The sequence below is a fragment of the Periplaneta americana genome, chromosome 4, assembly GCF_040183065.1.
Source record: "Periplaneta americana isolate PAMFEO1 chromosome 4, P.americana_PAMFEO1_priV1, whole genome shotgun sequence".
Classification (NCBI taxonomy): Eukaryota; Metazoa; Arthropoda; class Insecta; order Blattodea; family Blattidae; genus Periplaneta; species Periplaneta americana.
The window spans coordinates 183,016,746-183,041,703 of record NC_091120.1 but is presented as its reverse complement, the minus strand read 5'-3'; the positions used below and the strand labels follow the sequence as shown (position 1 = coordinate 183,041,703).

Below are 24,958 nucleotides of genomic sequence, written 5' to 3'. Positions count from 1 at the left end.
CATTCCTTCATTCGTTCGTTTAATCGTTCATTCCTTCATTCATTAATTCGTTCATTCTTTCGTTCAAAAGTCCATTCGTTCATTCCTTCATTCGTTCGTTCAATTGTTCATTCCTTCATTAATTAATTCGTTCATTTGTTCGTTCAAAAGTCCATTCGTTCATTCGTTCATTCGTTCGTTCAATCGTTCATTCCTTCATTCATTAATTCGTTCATTCTTTCGTTCAAAAGTCCATTCGTTCATTCCTTCATTCGTTCGTTTAATCGTTCATTTCTTCATTCATTAATTCGTTCATTCTTTCGTTCAAAAGTCCATTCGTTCATTCCTTCATTCGTTCGTTCAATCGTTCATTCCTTCATTCATTAATTCGTTCATTTGTTCGTTCAAAAGTCCATTCGTTCATTCGTTCATTCGTTCGTTCAATCGTTCATTCCTTCATTCATTAATTCGTTCATTCTTTCGTTCAAAAGTCCATTCGTTCATTCCTTCATTCGTTCGTTCAATTGTTCATTCCTTCATTCATTAATTCGTTCATTCGTTCGTTCAAAAGTCCATTCGTTCATTCCTTCATTCGTTCGTTCAATCGTTCATTCCTTCATTCATTAATTCGTTCATTCGTTCGTTCAAAAGTCCATTCGTTCATTCCTTCATTCGTTCGTTCAATCGTTCATTCCTTCATTCATTAATTCGTTCATTCGTTCGTTCAAAAGTCCATTCGTTCATTCCTTCATTCGTTCGTTCAATCGTTCATTCCTTCATTCATTAATTCGTTCATTCGTTCGTTCAAAAGTCCATTCGTTCATTCCTTCATTCGTTCGTTCAATCGTTCATTCCTTCATTCATTAATTCGTTCATTCCTTCATTCGTTCGTTCAATCGTTCATTCCTTCATTCATTAATTCGTTCATTTGTTCGTTCAAAAGTCCATTCGTTCATTCCTTCATTCGTTCGTTTAATCGTTCATTCCTTCATTCATTAATTCGTTCATTCTTTCGTTCAAAAGTCCATTCGTTCATTCCTTCATTCGTTCGTTCAATTGTTCATTCCTTCATTAATTAATTCGTTCATTTGTTCGTTCAAAAGTCCATTCGTTCATTCGTTCATTCGTTCGTTCAATCGTTCATTCCTTCATTCATTAATTCGTTCATTCTTTCGTTCAAAAGTCCATTCGTTCATTCCTTCATTCGTTCGTTCAATTGTTCATTCCTTCATTCATTAATTCGTTCATTCGTTCGTTCAAAAGTCCATTCGTTCATTCCTTCATTCGTTCGTTCAATCGTTCATTCCTTCATTCATTAATTCGTTCATTCGTTCGTTCAAAAGTCCATTCGTTCATTCCTTCATTCGTTCGTTCAATCGTTCATTCCTTCATTCATTAATTCGTTCATTCGTTCGTTCAAAAGTCCATTCGTTCATTCCTTCATTCGTTCGTTCAATCGTTCATTCATTCATTCATTAATTCGTTCATTCGTTCGTTCAAAAGTCCATTCGTTCATTCCTTCATTCGTTCGTTCAATCGTTCATTCCTTCATTCATTAATTCGTTCATTCGTTCGTTCAAAAGTCCATTCGTTCATTCCTTCATTCGTTCGTTCAATCGTTAATTCCTTCATTCATTAATTCGTTCATTCGTTCGTTCAAAAGTCCATTCGTTCATTCCTTCATTCGTTCGTTCAATCGTTCATTCCTTCATTCATTAATTCGTTCATTCGTTCGTTCAAAAGTCCATTCGTTCATTCCTTCATTCGTTCGTTCAATCGTTAATTCCTTCATTCATTAGTTCGTTCATTCGTTCGTTCAAAAGTCCATTCGTTCATTCCTTCATTCGTTCGTTTAATCGTTCATTCCTTCATTCATTAATTCGTTCATTCGTTCGTTCAAAAGTCCATTCGTTCATTCCTTCATTCGTTCGTTCAATCGTTCATTCCTTCATTCATTAATTCGTTCATTCGTTCGTTCAAAAGTCCATTCGTTCATTCCTTCATTCGTTCGTTCAATTGTTCATTCCTTCATTCATTAATTCGTTCATTCGTTCGTTCAAAAGTCCACTCGTTCATTCCTTCATTCGTTCGTTCAATCGTTAATTCCTTCATTCATTAGTTCGTTCATTCGTTCGTTCAAAAGTGCATTCGTTCGTTCATTCATTCATTCATTGTATCACCATTTGATCGTCTGATTGTTGTGAAGGTGAAATGAGTACATAATAATAATTTTTTTGTGAAAGTTAGTTACGAAGTAGGGCAAATGTGTGAAGAAAGTGTATGAAAAATATATACATATTTTTTATATTTTTATCCATTTATTTATTTGCATTAGTTATCTAAACTTTTCCATTTTTCCTTCTGGAATTCATAGCGACAATTACTAGTTTGAAGTTATCATATCTTCCACTTAGTATTCTCTACAAATACATTTTTTTTTCGCGCAATTGTTCTATACATTCTGTCGTTTGCTTTTTTACGATAAAAGTAATTATATATTACGTTTGAAAAGACACGTGACGAGCACTTCGCTGGGCTAGAAAAGTGTACTTCAAAACTTTGCTCCAAACAGACTTCCATTGTACGTTCGTTGTCGAATCCACGAGTGACAATAGCAGCACACGGAATGGGACAGGTATAAGATACACTTCAAATGTTTGATATATTTATTATTCTATTATCTCTGTTGCATTTAATATTGGGAAATTGCAGTTGTTAAATAATATGTGAGAAACCTTTGGGGAGTGGATGAAAGACTTAAAAAAAAGCGATAAAATTAATGTAAACATTTATAGTCAATAGAAGAGTGTGATTCCAAAACTCGCTCAGTCCATTTTTATACAAGTAGTCTATAAATTTTGTTAGACCTCTATCATATTTTAAGCCTGTTTTCTTCCAAAACAACGTAAATCCTTGTCCAAAAGTTTGTGTTATTGTGCATGTCACTTGAAAACTCGATCAGTCTGTAGACCAGCGGGCAAAAAACTAGCCCATTCGTCTGGACTCGTTTTGGGATCACGCTTTTATTTCTTTTTTAATTATTAAAGACACTTTTAAGTTCAGACGAATTTGATTATTACAACTCTATTTTTACATATCTATTATAATTTGCGTGATTTATTACATAAAATGCAGTATGTGTGTTCCATCTAAGCTGCTGTTTAATTACCATTCCTGGATATTTAACTTTAGTAGAATTGGTTAAACATGGAGAGTCACAATTTAGAAAAATTGTACAATTAGGATTGTGTATTTTAATATCGTGAATGTAGTCAACAGTGAAAAGGGTACGACCGTTGTTTCAGAAATATTTAAAGATAGTAATCTAGCCATTTTTTATTAGGTGCATACCATTATTTGCTTTGTGATAAGTTTAATTCCATGAAAATAGCTACGGTATCATCTGCGTAAGAATACATATTGCAGTTATTCTGTGAAGCATCAGTAAGTTATTAATATTTATTAGAAATGAAATAGGTCCTAACCCTGTGCCTTGAGGCACACCTATATCTATTTTTGTAATTTCACTAAACACATCTTCAATTTTAACAACTGGTGTTCTATCATTTTAAATAAGAACGAAACAAGTCCTTTTACGCTAATGCACTTTAATTTTTCTAGAAGTTTATCGTGATTAACCGTATCAAACGCTTTTTAAGATCTAGGAAAATTCCTAGACATCCTAGATAGTCTTTTATAATTCTAGAAGTGATATTGAATATGGCATCCTCGGTACTAAAATTGTTACGAAAACCGAACTGTTTTGATGATATTAGGTTATATTTTTCTAAATAATAGCTTTTCTTGATACATTTTTTCTAACATTTTGAAAATAACGGGCATAAGAGATATTGGGTCTATAATTACTTAAAATTTTCCTGTCTCCGCCTTTAGATATTGGTAGGCTATTAGAACAGCTTGTTTGAATTTCTTAGAGAATATTTTTTTTAATAAACACAGATTAAATATATGAGAAAGAGGTGTAGTGATGTTTGTATAATAGTTTTTAATGTTTTGTATGTAATTCCATCAAAATCTGGTGAAGTGTCGTTCTTTAAATTATTTGATATATAAATTAACTCTCTTTCGGTAATAGGAAAGAGGAACATTGATGTTGCTGTACCTATTTCTATTTTTATCAGATATTGATTCTTTGTTGTGAAAAGTAGACGCGCTTTCATTCCCTATTTTTAAAAGTAATTGTTAAATTCTATTGCAATTAGTTTTTTTTTTCTCATTAATAATTGAGAGTTGCCTAACCCACAAATTTTAAGCCTTATTTTTCTGCATAAAATGAGTGTAAATTATCGTTTATATTTGTGCAAAAGTATAAGTACAAGATAAATATTATATTATAGTAGAGTAGAAATAATTTTCAATTGAAAGCATATTGTTTAAAAAAGGAGGTCTAAGTTTAGACTTCAATTACTCTTTTCAGTGTAATTGTGGTTTAGGCAACTCTGGCACTGAGCCACTCAGTTATGCCATAACTGGAAATTATATCACCTATTTTATCAACGTCATTTCTGTTATCATTAGTAGCTTCTTTTATAGTACGCCAAAATGTCTTAGTTTCACTGGCATGTGTTTATAATTTATGTGAATATTGTGCAGTTTTCGCATTTTTTATGACTATTGTCAATACATTTCTATATTTATTATATTTGTTTTTTAGTTCTAAATTAAAAGGCTGTTTTGTTAGTTTTCTTGCTAATTTATCTCTGTTCCAAATTGATTTTACTTATCCTAAAGTAATCCAAGATTTTATTTGTTTATATTTACTAGGTAATTGTTTATAAGTACTAATTAAATTATTACTTATGACATTTCTTAAAATATCATAAAATAGTTGAAGACCATATTCATGCTTTTGACAATAACTCTGTTCTGAAGAAGGTCAACAACAGATCGAAACATGTTAAGCATGTAGAGTAATACTTAACACGAGAAGGATATATAATACATATTCCGAAGTGATATAGTGTTAAAAGTTGTGTAATCAAGATGTATATAATATGTACAGGGACATCATTTTATTTTTACTTAAATTTTTATTGTACCTGAGTTTTTTAATGTACTTCACTCCCACCCCTTCTACTAATGAAGTTCAACCGTCCTCCACACAGATCCAAGACCGCATATACAGTCATAGTAGACTTACGGTCATAGTAAACAGTACGTTCCAAAAATATGTTCGCGTTTTCCAGTGACGAAAGAGCTTTCAATATTGAATTATTTTCGCACAGGTACTGTCGTCCATTGCCTAAGTCGCATCCTGGTTTCTCCCACCTGCTTCTATTCGCCTCTCTGTAAAGGCTAGTGACTGGGCTGTCTTAGCGCTTTTCCGAGAACATTAATTTCTGTTAAGAATTGGACGTCTACGTAATATTATACCGATACAATTGTTTAAAATAACGTAAATAAAAGGGCCTCGTTAAGTAATTAACTGTCACGTGATTTCCTCCCTTTCTATGACTCTGCGACATAACCACTTGGACGGACAGTAGATAGCGTATCTGAGTAATTTTATATTTTCGGATCGAGCAGAAGTGAAGATTGAATTTACAGTACGTAAGGTACTCTTTTATAGAGTAGATGCAGAATTATTTCAACATGAGTTACTGGTATGAGGACGAACCTGGTAATTGGGATTAGGTACAATAGTCTATAGTGCGATAATATGCACATTAGAAGTGAAGCCTGTATCGAAATGAACGGCCACCATTGTCAAAAATGTGTTTAAATATCCATATTATGATTATTTTTCAACTTAACTTCGGTCTCTATAGTGTACACTAATGTGCTGTAGACAGTATAATATACACTGCATAATGAATACGTTCGCATGGACACCTCAGTTCGTGAGTAAAAACACTCATTGTTAATACAGTACTGTATTTTTATTAAACAAAAACCTAATGAAAATTATCAAACTCAAAGCGTGATATTTCCTAGTTTACGTAAATGGATGAACTATTTTTATTCCCACCTATACCTAGTAAAGTGATTTGTTTGTATATTACGTCAGTATCATCGAACTCCAGTCGTGGAAGGGGGTAGCAAACTGTGTTTCCGGGTGTCAATCGTTGATCCAAAGGTATAGCCAGGTTAATATTAAAAATTTTAGTAAAAATAAAATGATGTCCCTGTATAAATAATAGTGTGTCCCATATTATAGGATTAATATCGTCTTTAAGCGTTTTATAATTTTGAATTTGTTCAAAAGTAGTATTTGAATAAATGTTCATAGGATCGTTGGAAAAATTAAATATAGAAAAGGTAATGTAGTGATCTGTAATTGTACTACAATAGACACCAGGAGCGAGTACCAACCATTGTTATTATGACTTTAAAAAAGTATGATCAGATATGCATCAGAAACAGATGTAGTAATAGCATTTAAAAGTTGATGAAATCCATATTCTTGCATCATGTTCATGTAACGAGTTATTTAACAGGTTTTCTAAGACATCTAAATTGATATCTCCAACAACAATATGATTTTTTACATTTCTATTATTCAGTAAAAAAAAACCTTTCAAAATCATCTAAGAATTCGCTCAAACAGTTGCTTGGTGGGATCGGTGTTATCCGGGCTAAAGGGCCATGGTCTGTTGGAACTGTTGCTACCATACGTTTCGTCTGCTATTCAGGCAGAAATCATCAGTGGTGTGGCACACGGGAGCGCAAAGATCTCCTTAGCGTGCCAGGAAAGACTGGGACTGTGACGAATAGAGTTGAATTGAATTGAATTGAATTGAATTGAATTGAATTGAAAGAGGAGAAAAGGGAGGAAAATTTTAAAAGGTACGCAAAACGCGTCCTCGCAAAGGGTTCGGGGCTGAGAGGAACTGAGTATGTGAGCTCCAAGCTTGTTGGCCACTTGTCTCACTCCGGGTTACTCTACTCCACTGAAGGAACTGTAGAAACTTTTGAAGGGGAAAAGCCGAAATTGGACGTAACCTCTTAGGTGGACTGTAACTGGTTGCATTACGATATTTAAGGTCTGGATGGATCGTGGCTTGCCGTTATCGCGGTCCGCTCCGGCAATTTCTTCTTTTTCATTCATTCACCGTCTATTTACAAAGTCAGAAAAGTGACATACCACGTTCTTCCAGCCATCCATTCATATGTTGAAGTTAAAAGCGCCGTTCAATATATTGATGATTCTGACTTTGTAAATGAATAGCATTTTAACCGGCTCCAAAGAAAAGTATCTAAATTAGAGGGGTGTCAGGCTACAGATGTGTCCAACTAGATAAGTTTTACTGTATAAGCAATGAAACTAATTGCACTGTAGACACTTTTACTATTTTTAATATCTCAAAGGACCAAAAATGTCAACTCATTTTGAAAGAACACAAAATAAAGGAAAGATCTTTATAAAAGAAATTGAAATAAAAAACATTTTTCTCTTTCTAGAAGAAATATATTTAATTTTGCATAACGTATTCATGGTATTATTCATGGTATAAAGTAAAACTAAAAACGTATTAACAACCTTCAATAATATCATTCAGAAGAGCGTCACGACATCCTCAGAATGAATAATATATGTTTCTAAACCATCTATAAATGGAATATTCTAACAGTGATAGCAACTCTTCCACAAACTAAACACTGCGCCCGATTTTCTACTTCCGAAAATAAATAACTTTCTCAAGATTCTAACATCACTATTGTAACTGACTCACAAGAGTTCTGTTTATATAAAACATGATTCGTTACGTACTTTAGTTCACTTTTTTAAGCGCTTGAAATTATGTTTGTCGATCCCTGACTTTAACGAGTCAAGAAAGTGAAGAGCGCCTAGAGATAGGCGAACTTCAGAAAAAAAAATGCGATCGAGAAGAATTTTCGTGTATGGCTTAGACAGAACATAATTCTTGTTTTTTTTATTTTAAGTTAGAAGTGGAAAGAAAATAAATAATTGTTTAATAATTCCGACACTCATATTTATTAATTCCATTTTATTTTTTATACGTAGTTCTCCAGGCTTGCGGTGCAAACACACTAATATTCATCTGATCTAGACAGAACAAAATTTTTTGTCCTTTTATTTTAAATTACAAGTAGAAAGAAATATTTATTTTATAATTCCGACAGTCATATTAAATAATTCCATTTTCTTTTTTATACGTAGTCCTGCAGACGTGCGGTACAAACACACATTTAATATTCATCTGATCTAGGCAAAACAGTATTTTTCGTTCTTTTATTTTAAATTACAAGTAGAAAGAAATATTTATTGTATAATTCCGGCAGTCATATTAAATAATTCCATTTTATTCTTATACGTAGTCCGCAGACGTGTGGTGCAAACACACATTTAATATTCATCTGATCTAGGCAAAACAGTATTTTTCGTTCTTTTATTTTAAATTACAAGTAGAAAGAAATATTTATTGTATAATTCCGGCAGTCATATTAAATAATTCCATTTTATTCTTATACGTAGTCTGCAGACGTGTGGTGCAAACACGCATTTAATATTCATCTGATCTAGGCAAAACAGTATTTTTCGTTCTTTTATTTTAAATTACAACTAGAAAGAAATATTTATTGTATAATTCCGGCAGTCATATTAAATAATTCCATTTTATTTTTATACGTAGTCTGCAGACGTGTGGTGCAAACACACATTTAATATTCATCTGATCTAGGCAAAACAGTATTTTTCGTCCTTTTATTTTAAATTACAAGTAGAAAGAAATATTTATTTTACAATTCCGGCAGTCATATTAAATAATTCCATTTTATTTTTATACGTAGTCAGTAGATAAGAAATGACGGGAACCGCCTGGAGTTAGGCTGGCTAAATGGAGGTAGGGGGTTCCATGTGACGTCACAGGGGGCGTGGCCAAAGTATTACGTCATAGTGGGCGTGGCCAAATTATTGCGTCATGGGCGGGGCTTAAGTTATGACGTCACGGAGGGGGTGGGGGGCTTAAAGTATGACGTAGGAAAAGGGCGTAACTTAAATTACGTCATAAGAGTTCAAGGTTAAAGTGTGTTGTCATGCAGGTATATAATGGCATGACAAGTTCATACATGTTTATCTCCTCAATGTGGGGGGCTTAAATTATGACGTAGGAAAGTGGCGTAACGTAATAAATGGCAATCTAAGAGTTCAAGGTTAAAGTGTGACGTAATGCATGTAATGGCATGACATGTTTATCTCCTCAATGTGGAAATTATGACGTAGGAAAGGGGCGTAACTTAAATTACGTCAAGGTTAAAGTGTGACGTGTGGGCATGTAATGGCATAACAAGTTTATCTCCTCAATGTGGGAATTATGACGTAGGAAAGGGGCGTAACTTAAATTACGTCAAGGTTAAAGTGTGACGTCATACAGGTATGATGTTTATCCCCTCAATGTGGAAATTATGACGTAAGAAAGGGGCGTAACGTCATAAATGGCAATCTAAGAGTTCAAGGTTAAAGTGTGACGTGCAGGTATGTAATAGCATGACAAGTTCATACATGTTTATCTCATCAATGTCGCTATGTGTGCTGAGTCATATCCGGCAATTGTTCTAGTTCATACATGTTTGAAAACTGCTATGTGTGCAAATATTATACATCCGGCGAAGAATTAATCTATCACACTTAAACACATACATTCTTCTAATGTAATGGTAATTTAATTGCTTGGGGAATGGGTGTTGGAATGTGGGACATAAATGGATAAAAAATTAATCTAGCACACTTGTAAATTAAACAGGATGTGGCTGAAGTGACGTTATAAATTTGTAATTGAAGTTGGAAATGGGGGAGGGGGGGAAATTTGAAATACGAACGGCATAACTTAAAGTGTGGCGTCATAAATTTTTAATTGAAGTTGGAAATGTAATAATTTGAAATGTACATGTTCATACAAGTTTGTATAGTGGGGGGGGGGGATAGACAAGTTCATACATGTTTGTATATTTGAAAGTCAACGTGTCATATTACACAAATATTGCATGATGCAAATAATATGCAAGCTGTTAATTCACATCCGGTGAAGACGCAAGTGCTGAATAATGGCCAGCTATCCAATGGATGTCCTGAAACTGGTTGTACTTTAAGCCAATTGTTGAGTAATTGATAAAAAATATTAAGATTCTAATGTACTGGTAATTGAATTGATAAATAGTAATGGGAAATGGAAATTAGAATGGGGGAATTATTGATGGCGTAAATGGTTGTACTTTAAGCCAATTGACAAAAAAATTAATCTAGCACACTTGTAAATTAAACACATACATTCTTCTCATATTATTCCAATGTAATACATTTTGAGTGGTTTGTTTAGCGTATTTAATACATTATTACCAACATTAAATTCATCAGAATGTGACATTATTATGATTTAGAGCAGTAATTGTAGCAGATAAATCAATGTAGATGTATATGTTGAAATGTGTAAATATTATGCAAGCTTGCTGAATCACTTCCGGCGACGATGCAATTGCTGAGTAATGATAAAAGCATGTTCTTTAAGCACCTACAACGTGTCATATTACACAAATATTGCATGATGCAAATAATATGCAAGCTGTTAATTCACATCCGGTGAAGACGCAAGTGCTGAATAATGGCCGCCTTATTATTATTATTATTATTATTATTATTATTATTATTATTATTATTATTGCTCCAATTTAATACATTTTGAAGTAACATTTATTGGATTGATTAATAATTTAATACATTTTGAAGTAACATTTATTGGATTTATTTTAAGCTATATATTATTACCGAAGCACTTCGTAATATAGTAATTGCTTCTTCTTCTTCTCATTATTATTATTATTCGTCATAAAGAAGATTAAAGTGTGACGTTATAAATTTGTAATTGAAGTTGGAAATGGGTGAGGGCTGTTTTTAATTTGAAATACATACGTCATAACTTAAAGTGTGATGTTATAAATTTGTAATGAAGTTGGAAATGGGGGGGGGGAGGAAATTTGATAAAATTCTAATGTAATAGTAATTTAATTGATAAATAGTAATGGGTAAGGGAAATTCGCAAATGTTAATTGAAATTAGAAAGGGGGAATTATTGATGGCGTAAATGGTTGTACTTTAAGCCAATTGATAAAAAAATTAATCTAGCACACTTGTAAATTAAACACATACATTCTTCTCATATTATTCCAATGTAATACATTTTGAGTGGTTTGTTTAGCGTATTTAATACATTATTACCAACATTCAGAATGTGACATTATTATTTCATAATACAGTAATTGTAGCAGATAAATCAATGTAGATGTATATGTTGAAGTGTGCAAATATTATACAAGCTTGCTTAATCACTTCCGACGACGATGCAATTGCTGAGTAATGATAAAAATATGTTTTTGAAACATCTGCAACGTGTTATATTACACAAATATTGCATGATGCAAATAATATGCAAGCTGTTAATTGACATCCGGCGATTGTTCTCACAGCGTTTTATGTTACACAAATATTGTATTGATTACAAGTAAATAATAGCTTTCTGCTATGTGCGCAAATATTATGCAAGGTTGCTAATTTTATATCCGACGATGAAATTGCTGAGTAATGATAAAAAACATGTTTTTGATAATGACCTTGGAGGTAATATGGCTGGATGATGAGGTGAATTATTTAGAAGTGTAATGAAAGAAGTATTGCAGTTTGGAATAATTGATATTGAACAAGTTTAGACAGCAGTGGGAGGGGGGGGCAAGATGATGAATAATACGCTCGAATTTATACAACTATTACACTATCACATATTTTATAAAAGATCTTTGTCAAAAAAAATTTGGTAGTGTAATAGCAGCCATAGCGTTAATAATGTATCACAATATTCATTTTTAATTTTAATTTAGATGATACTGCATCCCCAGTCTCGGTTTGAGCTGAAGAAGAAGAAATCGCACAATTTAAATGCTCTGAGTGTAAAAAAAAAGTGACCATGATGAAGCGTGGTGAATGCTAAGCTTGATTATGAAGAATCTTTTCGGAAATAGTTTGGACTGTAATTTCTTTTATGTCTTAACCATCCATTTCCATCTCATATAACCAAAGGGTTGGGTTCGTTTAGAGAATTAAACTATAACACTTTCCTTTCAGATATTAGTAATACTTTTCCAATATTGAGAATTGGTATATAGGATTTCAAATATTAATAATCCTTAAGAATTGGTGTATAAGTTGAGATTATTCTAAACATATATGTTACAAGAATATAACATAATTCCAGTGGTAGCTTATTGATTTGGGAAGCGGTGGATTCATTACATGTTTGTATGATAAAACCTGAGGATGATTGAGAGAATGTCAATGATTAAACTGAACCTAATCATTGGGGATGGGGATGTGCTTGGTAAAAGAAAATAGTAACAACATAAAATTATGCGTATATATTTATTCATAAAAAGAAATACAATGCATTGAGTATTGAAATATATTTTCAGTTAGTGAATCCCAATTTTGATAATGTTTTCACCAAAATTGAAGAAATTTCTTCCAAATTATACACATAACTGATGATAAATAATTTTTCCATACCCTTTGTATAAACACAACCAATAAGATGGCGCCAAGTGACGGGGTGTTTTCAGCATCCTTGCTGCAAATTGCCATGGAGACGGCGAGTTCATTTAAAATGCAGTTGTTTGTCCAAGCTTCTCGGAAACCATGTACATCATAATAGACGTTCTGAAAAAAAAAAAAAACGGTGTAGCATCATACATATTGTAAATTGTATAATGTCACAGAAAATAGTAACACATACTTACATTTTTAAATATATGAAAGCACTTTATACATAATCCAATAGGAAACCTTGTACATCAATGGACGTCCTGAAACAAAATAAAAATGTGTGGCATGGTACTTATTGTAAATTATATCACAGAAAAAAAGTAACACATACTTACATTTTTAAACATATGATATGAGTAAAAGCACTTTATACATAATCCAATAAGACACTTTGAACATTGTGTTCGAACAACGCTCTTACACCCCTTTTGCACACATCTCCTGCGACTTTTGAATGGGATATATTGTACCAAATGATTTATACCATCATATCGATATTCTCTACTGTTATATGTAATCGGAGAACAAGTTAGTCTCACACCCGCTTTCTTTGTGATAAACATTGCAACTGATACGAAAATCGTAATCTTGTGACATATACGTTACAACTTGTCGAAAATCGTAATCTTGTGACATATATGTTACACCTTGTCGAAAATCGTAATCTTGTGACATATATGTTACACCATGTCGAAAATCGTAATCTTGTGACATATATGTTACACCATGTCGAAAATCGTATTCTTGTTGCGATAATGCAACACCATGTCGAAAATCGTAATCTTGTGACATATATGTTACACCTTGTCGAAAATCGTAATCCTGTTGCGATAATGCAACACCATGTCGAAAATCGTAATCTTGTGACATATACGTTACACCTTGTCGAAAATCGTAATCCTGTTGCGATAATGCAACACCATGTCGAGAATGTTTTTCTACAAGTTGTGACGTATATGTCACAAGATTACGATTTTCGACAAGTTGTAACGTATATGTCACAAGATTATGATTTTGGACAAGCTGTAACGTATATGTCACAAGATTACGATTTTCGACAAGTTGTAACCTATATGTCACAAGATTACGATTTTCGACAAGGTGTAACATATATGTCACAAGATTGCGATTTTCGACATGGTGTTGCATTATCGCAACAGGATTACGATTTTCGACAAGGTGTAACGTATATGTCACAAGATTACGATTTTCGACATGGTGTTGCATTATCGCAACAGGATTTGTAACCTATATGTCACAAGATTACGATTTTCGACAAGGTGTAACATATATGTCACAAGATTGCGATTTTCGACATGGTGTTGCATTATCGCAACAGGATTACGATTTTCGACAAGGTGTAACGTATATGTCACAAGATTACGATTTTCGACATGGTGTTGCATTATCGCAACAGGATTACGATTTTCGACAAGGTGTAACATATATGTCACAAGATTACGATTTTCGACATGGTGTTGCATTATCGCAACAAGAATACGATTTTCGACATGGTGTAACATATATGTCACAAGATTACGATTTTCGACATGGTGTAACATATATGTCACAAGATTACGATTTTCGACAAGGTGTAACATATATGTCACAAGATTACGATTTTCGACAAGTTGTAACGTATATGTCACAAGATTACGATTTTCGTATCAGTTGCAATGTTTATCACAAAGAAAGCGGGTGTGAGACTAACTTGTTCTCCGATTACATATAACAGTAGAGAATATCGATATGATGGTATAAATCATTTGGTACAATATATCCCATTCAAAAGTCGCAGGAGATGTGTGCAAAAGGGGTGTAAGAGCGTTGTTCGAACACAATGTTCAAAGTGTCTTATTGGATTATGTATAAAGTGCTTTTACTCATATCATATGTTTAAAAATGTAAGTATGTGTTACTTTTTTCTGTGATATAATTTACAATAAGTACCATGCCACACATTTTTATTTTGTTTCAGGACGTCCATTGATGTACAAGGTTTCCTATTGGATTATGTATAAAGTGCTTTCATATATTTAAAAATGTAAGTATGTGTTACTATTTTCTGTGACATTATACAATTTACAATATGTATGATGCTACACCGTTTTTTTTTTTTCAGAACGTCTATTATGATGTACATGGTTTCCGAGAAGCTTGGACAAACAACTGCATTTTAAATGAACTCGCCGTCTCCATGGCAATTTGCAGCAAGGATGCTGAAAACACCCCGTCACTTGGCGCCATCTTATTGGTTGTGTTTATACAAAGGGTATGGAAAAATTATTTATCATCAGTTATGTGTATAATTTGGAAGAAATTTCTTCAATTTTGGTGAAAACATTATCAAAATTGGGATTCACTAACTGAAAATATATTTCAATACTCAATGCATTGTATTTCTTTTTATGAATAAATATATACGCATAATTTTATGTTGTTACTATTTTCTTTTACCAAGCACATCCCCATCCCCAATGATTAGGTTCAGTTTAATCATTGACATTCTCTCAATCATCCTCAGGTTTTATCATACAAACATGTAATGAATCCACCGCTTCCCAAATCAATAAGCTACCACTGGAATTATGTTATATTCTTGTAACATATATGTTTAGAATAATCTCAACTTATACACCAATTCTTAAGGATTATTAATATTTGAAATCCTATATACCAATTCTCAATATTGGAAAAGTATTACTAATATCTGAAAGGAAAGTGTTATAGTTTAATTCTCTAAACGAACCCAACCCTTTGGTTATATGAGATGGAAATGGATGGTTAAGACATAAAAGAAATCACAGTGCAAAACTATTTCCGAAAAGATTCTTCATAATCAAGCTTAGCATTCACCACGCTTCATCATGGTCACTTTTTTTTTACACTCAGAGCATTTAAATTGTGCGATTTCTTCTTCTTCAGCTCAAACCGAGACTGGGGATGCAGTATCATCTAAATTAAAATTAAAAATGAATATTGTGATACATTATTAACGCTATGGCTGCTATTACACTACCAAATTTTTTTTGACAAAGATCTTTTATAAAATATGTGATAGTGTAATAGTTGTATAAATTCGAGCGTATTATTCATCATCTTGCCCCCCCCCTCCCACTGCTGTCTAAACTTGTTCAATATCAATTATTCCAAACTGCAATACTTCTTTCATTACACTTCTAAATAATTCACCTCATCATCCAGCCATATTACCTCCAAGGTCATTATCAAAAACATGTTTTTTATCATTACTCAGCAATTTCATCGTCGGATATAAAATTAGCAACCTTGCATAATATTTGCGCACATAGCAGAAAGCTATTATTTACTTGTAATCAATACAATATTTGTGTAACATAAAACGCTGTGAGAACAATCGCCGGATGTCAATTAACAGCTTGCATATTATTTGCATCATGCAATATTTGTGTAATATAACACGTTGCAGATGTTTCAAAAACATATTTTTATCATTACTCAGCAATTGCATCGTCGTCGGAAGTGATTAAGCAAGCTTGTATAATATTTGCACACTTCAACATATACATCTACATTGATTTATCTGCTACAATTACTGTATTATGAAATAATAATGTCACATTCTGAATGTTGGTAATAATGTATTAAATACGCTAAACAAACCACTCAAAATGTATTACATTGGAATAATATGAGAAGAATGTATGTGTTTAATTTACAAGTGTGCTAGATTAATTTTTTTATCAATTGGCTTAAAGTACAACCATTTACGCCATCAATAATTCCCCCTTTCTAATTTCAATTAACATTTGCGAATTTCCCTTACCCATTACTATTTATCAATTAAATTACTATTACATTAGAATTTTATCAAATTTCCTCCCCCCCCCCATTTCCAACTTCATTACAAATTTATAACATCACACTTTAAGTTATGACGTATGTATTTCAAATTAAAAACAGCCCTCACCCATTTCCAACTTCAATTACAAATTTATAACGTCACACTTTAATCTTCTTTATGACGAATAATAATAATAATGAGAAGAAGAAGAAGCAATTACTATATTACGAAGTGCTTCGGTAATAATATATAGCTTAAAATAAATCCAATAAATGTTACTTCAAAATGTATTAAATTATTAATCAATCCAATAAATGTTACTTCAAAATGTATTAAATTGGAGCAATAATAATAATAATAATAATAATAATAATAATAATAATAATAAGGCGGCCATTATTCAGCACTTGCGTCTTCACCGGATGTGAATTAACAGCTTGCATATTATTTGCATCATGCAATATTTGTGTAATATGACACGTTGTAGGTGCTTAAAGAACATGCTTTTATCATTACTCAGCAATTGCATCGTCGCCGGAAGTGATTCAGCAAGCTTGCATAATATTTACACATTTCAACATATACATCTACATTGATTTATCTGCTACAATTACTGCTCTAAATCATAATAATGTCACATTCTGATGAATTTAATGTTGGTAATAATGTATTAAATACGCTAAACAAACCACTCAAAATGTATTACATTGGAATAATATGAGAAGAATGTATGTGTTTAATTTACAAGTGTGCTAGATTAATTTTTTTGTCAATTGGCTTAAAGTACAACCATTTACGCCATCAATAATTCCCCCATTCTAATTTCCATTTCCCATTACTATTTATCAATTCAATTACCAGTACATTAGAATCTTAATATTTTTTATCAATTACTCAACAATTGGCTTAAAGTACAACCAGTTTCAGGACATCCATTGGATAGCTGGCCATTATTCAGCACTTGCGTCTTCACCGGATGTGAATTAACAGCTTGCATATTATTTGCATCATGCAATATTTGTGTAATATGACACGTTGACTTTCAAATATACAAACATGTATGAACTTGTCTATCCCCCCCCCCCACTATACAAACTTGTATGAACATGTACATTTCAAATTATTACATTTCCAACTTCAATTAAAAATTTATGACGCCACACTTTAAGTTATGCCGTTCGTATTTCAAATTTCCCCCCCTCCCCCATTTCCAACTTCAATTACAAATTTATAACGTCACTTCAGCCACATCCTGTTTAATTTACAAGTGTGCTAGATTAATTTTTTATCCATTTATGTCCCACATTCCAACACCCATTCCCCAAGCAATTAAATTACCATTACATTAGAAGAATGTATGTGTTTAAGTGTGATAGATTAATTCTTCGCCGGATGTATAATATTTGCACACATAGCAGTTTTCAAACATGTATGAACTAGAACAATTGCCGGATATGACTCAGCACACATAGCGACATTGATGAGATAAACATGTATGAACTTGTCATGCTATTACATACCTGCACGTCACACTTTAACCTTGAACTCTTAGATTGCCATTTATGACGTTACGCCCCTTTCTTACGTCATAATTTCCACATTGAGGGGATAAACATCATACCTGTATGACGTCACACTTTAACCTTGACGTAATTTAAGTTACGCCCCTTTCCTACGTCATAATTCCCACATTGAGGAGATAAACTTGTTATGCCATTACATGCCCACACGTCACACTTTAACCTTGACGTAATTTAAGTTACGCCCCTTTCCTACGTCATAATTTCCACATTGAGGAGATAAACATGTCATGCCATTACATGCATTACGTCACACTTTAACCTTGAACTCTTAGATTGCCATTTATTACGTTACGCCACTTTCCTACGTCATAATTTAAGCCCCCCACATTGAGGAGATAAACATGTATGAACTTGTCATGCCATTATATACCTGCATGACAACACACTTTAACCTTGAACTCTTATGACGTAATTTAAGTTACGCCCTTTTCCTACGTCATACTTTAAGCCCCCCACCCCCTCCGTGACGTCATAACTTAAGCCCCGCCCATGACGCAATAATTTGGCCACGCCCACTATGACGTAATACTTTGGCCACGCCCCCTGTGACGTCACATGGAACCCCCTACCTCCATTTAGCCAGCCTAACTCCAGGCGGTTCCCGTCATTTCTTATCTACTGTAGTCTGCAGACGTGTGGTGCAAACACACATTTAATATTCATCTGATCTAGGCAAAACAGTATTTTTCGTTCTTTTATTTTAAATTACAAGTAGAAAGAAATATTTATTTTACAATTCCGGCAGTCATATTAAATAATTCCATTTTATTCTTATACGTAGTCTGCAGACGTGTGGTGCAAACACGCATTTAATATTCATCTGATCTAGGCAAAACAGTATTTTTCGTTCTTTTATTTTAAATTACAAGTAGAAAGAAATATTTATTTTACAATTCCGGCAGTCATATTAAATAATTCCATTTTATTCTTATACGTAGTCTGCAGACGTGTGGTGCAAACACGCATTTAATATTCATCTGATCCAGGCAAAACAGTATTTTTCGTTCTTATATTTTAAATTACAAGTAGAAAGAAATATTTATTTTACAATTCCGGCAGTCATATTAAATAATTCCATTTTATTCTTATACGTAGTCTGCAGGCTTGCGGTGCAAACACGTATTTAATATTCATCTGATCTAGGCAAAACAGTATTTTTCGTTCTTTTATTTTAAATTACAAGTAGAAAGAAATATTTATTTTACAATTCCCGCAGTCATATTAAATAATTCCATTTTATTCTTATACGTAGTCAGCAGACGTGTGGTGCAAACACGCATTTAATATTCATCTGATCTAGACAAAACAGTATTTTTCGTCCTTTTATTTTAAATTACAAGTAGAAAGAAATATTTATTTTACAATTCCGGCAGTCATATTAAATAATTCCATTTTATTCTTATACGTAGTCTGCAGACGTGTGGTGCAAACACACATTTAATATTCATCTGATCTAGGCAAAACAGTATTTTTCGTCCTTTTATTTTAAATTACAAGTAGAAAGAAATATTTATTTTACAATTCCGGCAGTCATATTAAATAAGTCTATTTTATTCTTATACGTAGTCTGCAGACGTGTGGTGCAAACACACATTTAATATTCATCTGATCTAGGCAAAACAGTATTTTTCGTTCTTTTATTTTAAATTACAAGTAGAAAGAAATATTTATTTTACAATTCCGGCAGTCATATTAAATAATTCCATTTTATTCTTATACGTAGTCTGCAGACGTGTGGTGCAAACACACATTTAATATTCATCTGATCTAGACAATATTTTTCGTTGTTTTATTTTAAGTTACAAGTGGAAAGAAATATTTATTTTACAATTCCGGCAGTCATATTAAATAATTCCATTTTATTCTTATACGTAGTCTGCAGACGTGTGGTGCAAACACACATTTAATATTCATCTGATCTAGACAATATTTTTCGTTGTTTTATTTTAAGTTACAAGTGGAAAGAAATATTTATTTTACAATTCCGGCAGTCATATTAAATAATTCCATTTTATTCGTATACGTAGTCTGCAGACGTGTGGTGCAAACACACATTTAATATTCATCTGATCTAGACAATATTTTTCGTTGTTTTATTTTAAGTTACAAGTGGAAAGAAATATTTATTTTACAATTCCGGCAGTCATATTAAATAATTCCATTTTATTTTTATACGTAGTCTGCAGACGTGTGGTGCAAACACACATTTAATATTCATCTGATCTAGGCAAAACAGTATTTTTCGTTCTTTTATTTTAAATTACAAGTAGAAAGAAATATTTATTTTACAATTCCGGCAGTCATATTAAATAATTCCATTTTATTCTTATACGTAGTCTGCAGACGTGTGGTGCAAACACACATTTAATATTCATCTGATCTAGACAATATTTTTCGTTGTTTTATTTTAAGTTACAAGTGGAAAGAAATATTTATTTTACAATTCCGGCAGTCATATTAAATAATTCCATTTTATTCGTATACGTAGTCTGCAGACGTGTGGTACAAACACACATTTAATATTCATCTGATCTAGACAATATTTTTCGTTGTTTTATTTTAAGTTACAAGTGGAAAGAAATATTTATTTTACAATTCCGGCAGTCATATTAAATAATTACATTTTATTCTTATACGTAGTCTGCAGACGTGTGGTGCAAACACACATTTAATATTCATCTGATCTAGGCAATATTTTTCGTTGTTTTATTTTAAGTTACAAGTGGAAAGAAATATTAATTTTACAATTCCGGCAGTCATATTAAATAATTCCATTTTATTCGTATACGTAGTCTGCAGACGTGTGGTGCAAACACACATTTAATATTCATCTGATCTAGACAATATTTTTCGTTGTTTTATTTTAAGTTACAAGTGGAAAGAAATATTTATTTTACAATTCCGGCAGTCATATTAAATAATTCCATTTTATTCGTATACGTAGTCTGCAGACGTGTGGTGCAAACACACATTTAATATTCATCTGATCTAGACAATATTTTTCGTTGTTTTATTTTAAGTTACAAGTGGAAAGAAATATTTATTTTACAATTCCGGCAGTCATATTAAATAATTACATTTTATTCTTATACGTAGTCTGCAGACGTGTGGTGCAAACACACATTTAATATTCATCTGATCTAGGCAATATTTTTCGTTGTTTTATTTTAAGTTACAAGTGGAAAGAAATATTAATTTTATAATAATTCCGACAGTCATATTAAATAATTCTATTTTATTTCCTATAGCTCTTAACATATTATTCAACCACATAGGGCTAATAAAACAACAGCATGAGAATGATATACTCAAATTCGTAATACAGGGGCCATTCAGTAATTAGTGGCAACAATGTTTGTATGTGGTGCTATCAGCGGTAAATGATGCAACCCGATAACAATGAGAAAACAGAGCATCTGATGTGTGTTATCTGTGAGTTTGAAGACAATGATCTCATTTATAAGATATTTGTAGTGAGTTTAATTTGTAGACTGTTATCTGTAGAGCTCTAAAATGTTTAGCAATTACAAACAAAGATGCTTAATTAAAATTCAGATTGCAAGAGGCAAGGTTGCTCGACAATGCCATACAGCATTACTGGAAGCTTGTGATAGAGCGACGTCAATGTACCATAACTTTAGATGAAACCTGGGTTCGATGCTACCAACCAAAATTGAAGAGACAAATTAGTGGCGGCCAAAAAGGTATCGCCAAGAACAGGATCCACTTAAAGTCATGTTCATTGTTGCTTATGGTTTTGACGTGTCCTTGTCACTCATTCAGTTCCTGCGGGAAATCATGTGAATGGTGCATGTTACAGTTACTTTCTGGGACACCATTTACGTCCAAATCTCCTGAATTCTCATCCTATTTTGTTACATGATGGTGCTCGCTTTCACATAGCTGTCCCTGTGGTTAATTTACTTCGAGGATGGAACTGGGAAATTCTGGAGTATCCTCCATACTCCCCAGATATGAGCCCATGTGATTTTGCCTTTTTCCCAAATATGAAATTACCACTTAGAGGAGTTTGCTTTAAAACCAGACAGGCAATTATAGCTGCAGTAGAGCAGTCCGTTCGATGATTAGTACAATAAGACGCTGTGGAAGGCATCCGTCGTCTCCCTGAGGCATGGAAGCTGGTTCTTCATGTTGAGCACTGCAACAATGTGACTGTTCCAAAAATGCTTTTTTTTTTTTTTTTCGTTATTTCAAATGTTGCCAAAATTATTGAATGACTCATGTATAAAAAATACTATGAATGGTGATCTTTTCGTAGAGCAAATTAATATCTCTATTTTTGGTAAAATGAAATAATTATATTTTCTATAGTGTCAAGCTTCGAATAGATGCACAGTTATACATCCTGATAATTCTGTGACTAAAATATTACATTCTTGCATAGATTGCCGGGGTGTGTTGCAAGAAGACGCAAGCAGTGATTGCACTGTGGGCGATTCTGGTGCTGACGCAACAGGTGACATACGCACAAGATGACTATGACTTCATCATAGTTGGGGGAGGCACAGCGGGATGCTTGTTAGCGGCTCGGTTGTCTGAGGTGTCTAACTGGAAAGTACTTCTCCTCGAAGCCGGTTTCTCAGAGCATTTCTTCAATGACATCCCTCTCATCGGACCCATGTTTATCTTGTCACCCTACAACTGGGGCTTCAGGGCGGAGAAGAGTGACAAATTTGGTCTCGGTTTGAAAGACGGTCGCTTGATTTATCCCAAGGGAAAGGGACTGGGAGGCAGCAGTCTAATCAACGCTCAGATATACACGAAAGGCAACCGCAAGGACTACGACAAATGGGCAGAAATGGGTAACGAAGGTTGGAATTACGCCAATGTGACGAAATACTTCTTGAAGCACGAGAAGATGAACATCCCACAATTGCAGAAAGAGACGAAATACCACTCAACGACTGGAGAATTAGACATTTCATATCCTCCTTACCATACAGAACTTGCGACCGCTTTCATTGATTCCGGCATTGAGAAAGGGTACAAATATGTAGATTATAACGGAGTTAATCAGACTGGCTTCTCTTATGTCCAAACAACTATGAAGAATGGAGAGAGAGTAAGTTCATATGGAGCATTTCTTAGAGGAGTCAAAAGGGATAACTTGGTCATAAAAACTAAGAGTACGGTGACTAAGATCATTATTGATCCAAAAACAGGTAAAGCTAAAGGAGTTGAATACAAAATGTTTAATCTGATACCAAGGAAAGCTTTTGCCAAAAAGGAAGTGATTCTTTCTGCAGGAGCCATAAATTCTCCACAGTTGCTCATGCTGTCTGGAATCGGTCCCAAGAAACATCTTGAAAAGCACAATATTATTGTTATTAAAGATTTGGCAGTAGGTCACAATCTGCAGGACCATGTAGGCTTACTGAGCTTCTTTTTTACTATAAACAAAACCGAAGATATACGACTAGACCATATGATGAATGTCTTTAAAAATGCAATACGTTATGTTAAAGACGATTCTGGGGAATTCACCGTACCAAGTGGTTTCGAAGCTATAAATTTTGTAGATATAGGCGACAAGGACGATCGTCCTGAGATGGAGTTGTTCTTCGCTGGGCAATTACTTCCCACAATTCCATTTTATTTGAGTCCCTTGGGTGTCCTAAACGAAAGCTATAATGAGTTCTATTCAGATCTAAAGGAGAAGAATGGCTTTACCATCCTACCTATTCTCTTACATCCATACAGTTCAGGAAAAATAGAACTCAAGGATACGAACCCTCATAGTGACCCTCTTATTTACCCTGGATATTTCTCCGATCACAGAGATTTGGAAGTTATAATTAAGGGTCTTAATCACGCACTCAATATAATAGATGCTGAGGCGTTGAAGAAATTTGGCGCTGAAGTTTACAGAAAACCTTTGCCTCCTTGCCGGGGCTACACATTCGGCTCTGATGATTACTGGGAATGTTCTATTCGGCAATTGACTCTTTGTATTCAACACGCTGCAGGAACTGCAAAGATGGGTCCAGCTTCGGATCCAGATGCCGTTGTGGATCCTAGACTGCGAGTGAAAGGATTTGACAATCTCAGAGTTGTTGATGCTTCCGTGATGCCTACTGTGCCTTCGGGTCATACGATGGCTCCCGTTTATATGATTGCTGAGAAAGCTGCAGATATGATCAAAGAGGATTGGAAGCAGTAAATATTATATTAACCACAAACTCACACTTCTGTCACTCACTAAAACTCTTACACAGTTCAAAATATTTCAGGGAAGGTGATTTATGTCATATTTGTATGTACTTAAATTGCTTGTTTGTGTTTTTTTTTGGAATAAAATATATGTATTTATCTTATTAATTCAAATGTTTTTATTCTGAAGGAAAACTTCCAAAATCACAAGATCGAAACTTTACTTCAAGAGTTGTACACAAGCAGGAACAATAAATACAAGGTTATTATTATTATTATTATTATTATTATTATTATTATTATTATTATTATTAAAGTATAGAACAGTATTTTTTATATACCGTAATCTATTTGTATACCAAACTCCATAATGTGCGTAGGCTTATGCATATTGTAATTAAACATTACATTTAAGGTGATAATCATTGTGCTCTCTACATTTGGAGTGTAATATGAAAAAAATAATGATAATAATAGTAATAATTTTGATGTAAAGAATACCTTCAATAGTGATAGGGATGTGTAACATGATATTTAGTTCCAATTTTTGCCACCAATGGCAATAACCATCCCTTACATTTTAATATTCTCTTGATTATATACATTGAGTTGGAGGTTTTCTGTTGCATTTGTCTATGACCATCATCATCCATTATGGCCACGAAAATCATTTTATTTTATTCGTTCTGATTTTATCCTTATATTCACTGTATTAATCCTTCCATCTCTTTCCGGTATTTCCTACTATCTTCATTTGTTAAATTTTGATTTTTCGCTATCATTCTTACATTGATAGAGATAATCGCCACTTCAACAGTTTATGTGTGTTATAAA

At 33.2% G+C, this 24,958-nt stretch overlaps 1 protein-coding gene across 1 annotated transcript; it reads left to right on the top strand.

Annotated features, from left to right (window-relative positions):
• Window positions 1-2,487: 2,487 nt before the first annotated feature.
• On the top strand, window positions 2,488-24,288 carry LOC138698508 (glucose dehydrogenase [FAD, quinone]-like). Its single transcript, XM_069824490.1, has 2 exons — window positions 2,488-2,614; window positions 22,359-24,288. The coding sequence occupies exons 1-2, from the start codon at window positions 2,606-2,608 to the stop codon at window positions 24,132-24,134; spliced, it is 1,785 nt and encodes a 594-aa protein (XP_069680591.1). The 5' UTR covers window positions 2,488-2,605; the 3' UTR covers window positions 24,135-24,288.
• Window positions 24,289-24,958: the final 670 nt, after the last annotated feature.